General features: G+C 36.6%; 1 protein-coding gene across 1 annotated transcript; it reads left to right on the plus strand.

Moving 5' to 3' along the window:
• The first annotated feature begins 518 nt into the window (after nt 1-518).
• On the plus strand, nt 519-4,028 carry LOC108364434 (flavin-containing monooxygenase FMO GS-OX4-like). The gene is made up of 6 exons (XM_017618102.1): nt 519-711; nt 774-1,081; nt 1,170-1,359; nt 2,742-2,913; nt 3,011-3,546; nt 3,646-4,028. Exons 2-6 carry the CDS (start codon nt 894-896, stop codon nt 3,823-3,825), a joined length of 1,266 nt encoding a protein of 421 aa, XP_017473591.1. The 5' UTR covers nt 519-711; nt 774-893; the 3' UTR covers nt 3,826-4,028.
• The last annotated feature ends 479 nt before the right edge of the window (nt 4,029-4,507 follow it).

Raw genomic sequence — 4,507 nt, forward strand, 5'->3', positions numbered from 1 at the left:
GTCGTTTTTACAACTTTACCATTTTAGCGTTAAAACTTATTTATTTAATGGTAAGCAACTCTTTGTTTAATGTTGTTGCATTAAAAGCGTAAGGAACTGATCAGGCAACAAAATTGAGGCATCATAATTGATTACGGTAAAGCACTGCAGACTGACAGATTAGTCAACTAGTTACTCGCAACTGAACTGTCTAGTGTACAACTACAAATACTCGTATGTACATACACTTACATATATACTTATGTACACTGAAATTGCTATCCTCAACAATTCGCCGCAGCCTACCATTGACTAAACGCCTGATGGTTTGGCGCATTTACTATTTTATTTAATATTCGGTTGCGTTCAGATAAGCCAAGCCACAGTTAATTGCTAAATAATCGAAAACGAAATGAGTATGTACATACATACATATGCTAAATACACAGACTTATCATGCATATATGTATGTACATGTAACTATGTATATTTATTGATTGATTTACAACAACACGCAATGACCAATTTGGACACGGTCCAGTCGTTGGCGTCCACATCGACCGCGCGGCATGCCGTATTTCTGACGGAGTCTGGCCGTAAACGGCGGAAATGTTGGTGTTGATGGCGCTGACAACGAGCTGACGATCACAGTATTTTCCTGGTGTTCCAACAAAGCGGACGTAAAAATCGGAGAGCAAGTTAAAAACGTGGTGAATACGTAAACTTACAAAGGTGTTTTAATACAAAGAAGTATACCGGTGCATATTTTTTAAATATATTTTTTTTAATTGAAGTGTTTAAAAAGAGATAGGAAGAGCAGTGAAAGTTGTAAAAAAAACCACAAAACTCCAACAAGAAGATAAATAAAAAAATAAAAATAAATATTAAAAATTGAAAAAGCCTATTTTTTCGCAATGACTACCAACGGCAAACGTGTGTGTGTAATTGGCGCTGGCACAGCAGGACTTTGTGCGCTAAAAAATTCACTACAGCAAGGCATGGACGCGATCGCTTATGAGCAATGTAGCGAAGTCGGTGGCACCTGGGTGTATACGAAACCAGGTCAGGACGATGTACACAGCAGCATGTACGAAGGCTTGCGGTAGGTGTACTCAACGCGGCTGGCAACTGTTGTCATTAAGGTGTATAATTTTTGGTTTATCCCCTTTTTAATTATTTACAAAACATAGCACAAATCTGCCAAAGGAAGTAATGGGCTATCCCGATTACTCATATCCCAAGGATGTCGAACAATCTTTTGTGCCATCGTCGGAGGTCTTGAAATTTTTGCAATCATATGCGCAACATTTTGACTTGACAAAATATATTAAGCTGCAACACGAGATAATACGTGTACGACCATTGAACGGTAAATGGGAGGTGAGTTTGTAGGGAACAAAGTTTTAATTCTTAAACTAATTTTAAGGAATTTCCATAATTCAGTTCTCAATTATTAGGTTAATTATTATAGGTGATTTAGTAATGTACAAATCAGAGACCATAGGTAATATCCTTTTTATAAGAAGAAAGCGAAGAATTTTCGTAAAATTTGCTCTTTTAATCGGGGACCGTAACGGTTATGATCTTTATAATCAAAATTATGAATTTGACCGTAAAACTGGATTTTTATTTTTCCGATCAAATTTAACTTTTTTTTTATGATTTTTATTTTTTGTGACTTTTATTTTTTTCAATGAAAAATACTTAATCGTTATTTTGTGATTTTTTCCCGTTAAAAATAATCGTTGTTTTGATTTTTTTTTTCGATCATATTATAACCGTTATATTAAGATTACATTCAACAATTTTATTGAGCTTAGGGCTGTTTTTATGAAAAATGGTGTGGAAAAATAACAATAATTTAGGTAGAAGTTATTGCTGCTATTTCGGAGATCTCCACATCTCCTCATCACACTTCTTCACTGGGATTCGATACAGCGGCCCCAGCGTACAAAAACTAATGGTCGGGCTTGTTCGAGTGGCAATCACAACCGCAGTGTTGCGCGAATTATTAAAGTATCACGTCGATGTGAATTTCTAGCAACCTATTATCAGTCGGGCAGTTGCAACAGTGTTGCAAATTTTTATCAGTGCGGCAGTGATGCCGCTACCTGTAGTTCACCTTATAAACTGCTGTTGCTTTTTCCACTTTTTTCCATATGCCAACTCAACTACAATTAAGGGCAGCTATTGCGCTGCGACTTGATCATGTGGTAGTTGTTTTTGTTTTTTGTTTAATTTTTTAGATCATAAAAGATTAAATCGGTCATAAAAATAAGACAATTTTATAATAGGCCGGACCCGCTTTTGAGATCAAACTCGTCCAAATTTCGATTGAACCGTGTAATTATAAATCCTGTGTTGCTATGTTTGGTTTCAGTATATAAAAATAACTGTTATACGCAATTTTCTGGTGTTGGTTGATTCTTCCGGTGGGGCGAGATGTATATTATAAATAAGTTGTGAAACGTTTTGGATAATCCTTTTTTAACGGACGGAGGTTGGTCCCATATCAAATTGGTTTAGTTCCGATCACCGGATCATAAAGAAATTAACGGTACTAATAAATTACTTATGGTTTCCCTTTTTCCCCTATGAATACTTAATATTAAGCTTAAACATGAGTAGACTGCCGATGTTTGTGTAAAAATGTAAGAAACAAAATTGTTAGACTCAAAGCATGTTGAGGCCAAGTACAGTCCAATTACAAATTTTCCGTCCCACTCTTATTTAAATTCCACATTTTTTTACTTCTTTTCCAGATTTATGTGCGAGACATCAAGAATGATAAATTCTGTAAGGAAATTTTCGATTATGTTTTTGTTTGTAATGGACATTATAGCATGCCTTTGATGCCGAAAATCGAGGGCATAGACGACTATAAAGGCAAAAAATTGCATAGTCATTGGTATCGGAAACCGGATACGTTTGAAGGTGAGTAATTTAAGCGCCCTATTTAGAAAGGAACATCGTAAAATCTCTTTACCCTAAATAAACACAAATCTTTACCATATCACGCTTTGCATTTTAGGTGCTACTGTGCTTGTAATCGGTGCCGGTCCTAGCGGTATGGATATCACCAATCACATCAGCAAATTCGCCAAGCATATCTTTCTCAGCCACAACTTAGATCCAGCCCCTTGCACCGATTTCATGCCGAATGTTACCCAGAAGACCGTCGCACAGCGCTTCACCGAAGATGGCGCTATCTTCAAAGATGGCAGCACTGAAATTTTCGACCACATTATCTTCTGCACCGGCTATAAATACACCTTCCCCTTCCTCAGCATCGACGTTTCGTTGCGTGTCGATGATAATTTCGTGCATCCACTCTACAAGCACTGCATCAACATTAATTACCCAACAATGGCGCTAATTGGTTTGCCTTTCTACGTCTGCCCTTCACAGTCATTTGATTTGCAAGTGCGATTTGCGCTGGCATTCTTCACAAAGAAACGAGAATTCCCAAGTCGTGAAGAGATGTTCGCCGATCTGGAGAAGGATATGGAGCGACGCCGCAAAAAGGGTCTGACCAACCGACAAGCGCATGCGATGGGAGATAAACAGGTGAGTTTTGAAACGCACAACAAATGAAAATATACGAGTCTAGGACTCCGAGACCGTTTTGGACTAAATAAAACAAAATTTCTTCTTCTCTATTTTCAGTACGACTACTATCGCGATCTCTCAGAGACAGCTGGCATCGAAAACATCAAACCGGTTATTAACAAAATTATGGAGGATTGCAGCCGCAAATACATCTATGAGTTGGCCACATATCGTAACGATCGTTTTACGGTGCTGGATGACGAAACCTTCGTTAAATTTCCTATGCAGGCCAAATAATAGTCTAAATTGATTATGTTGCTTCTACATATATGTTGCTTGGGGGTTTTCTTTGGGTAGTGGGTGCTACGTTATTACTTAACTGAATAATTAACTTAAAATATCTTTAACGTTAACTGTTGTAAATAATCCATAATCATCTTTCATATTCAAGCTTCATATGCGCAATAAAATTTGTTAAGCGAAAAACGCGAAACACATAACTTCTGATATTATTCGTTAGTTGAAGGGGCGGATTCAAGGCGAATTAATATAAAGTGATAGCAGGAGTACAAAAACAAAAATTTATATGTATTTTGTTTTTGCTTTGGCGGCATAAACTGTCAAAATCTGTAAGAGTGTGTGTAGAAATTCAAACAAAATTTTTCAATTTGATATCAGAAGCCGTGCGGCGAAACACATACACAAAATCAGCTGAGCTAGTAACACCACCTTATATAAATTCGCCTTGGGCGGATTGAAAGAAGAAAACAAAACGGATGAAAACTTTATCGCTTCTGGTGAAAAGCTATTGATTCAACAGAAAAACGCAACCCAAAAAGATTTACATACATCAGCTGATTAAGTTAAGTGACATTTTGCCCATTTTTTATTTTGTTTATTTAGTGCTTAAATTTTTTCTATAAAAGTCTAGCAAATTACATAACAAATCCACATTTAAACTTCGTAGAAAAATTATAAA

Source organism: Rhagoletis zephyria, unplaced genomic scaffold (assembly GCF_001687245.7).
Source record: "Rhagoletis zephyria isolate East Lansing unplaced genomic scaffold, Rhagoletis_zephyria_1.1 Rzeph_scaffold_01557, whole genome shotgun sequence".
Taxonomy (NCBI): Eukaryota; Metazoa; Arthropoda; class Insecta; order Diptera; family Tephritidae; genus Rhagoletis; species Rhagoletis zephyria.

What these genes read in the sequence shown, in the direction of transcription:
- LOC108364434 (XM_017618102.1), top strand. Translation starts at nt 894, where the DNA reads ATGACTACCAACGGCAAACGTGTGTGTGTAATTGGCGCTGGCACAGCA. An exon ending in AGCATGTACGAAGGCTTGCG is followed by an intron (nt 1,082 to 1,169) that starts GTAGGTGTACTC and finishes TACAAAACATAG; the next exon opens with CACAAATCTGCCAAAGGAAG. An exon ending in GAAACCGGATACGTTTGAAG is followed by an intron (nt 2,914 to 3,010) that starts GTGAGTAATTTA and finishes TTTGCATTTTAG; the next exon opens with GTGCTACTGTGCTTGTAATC.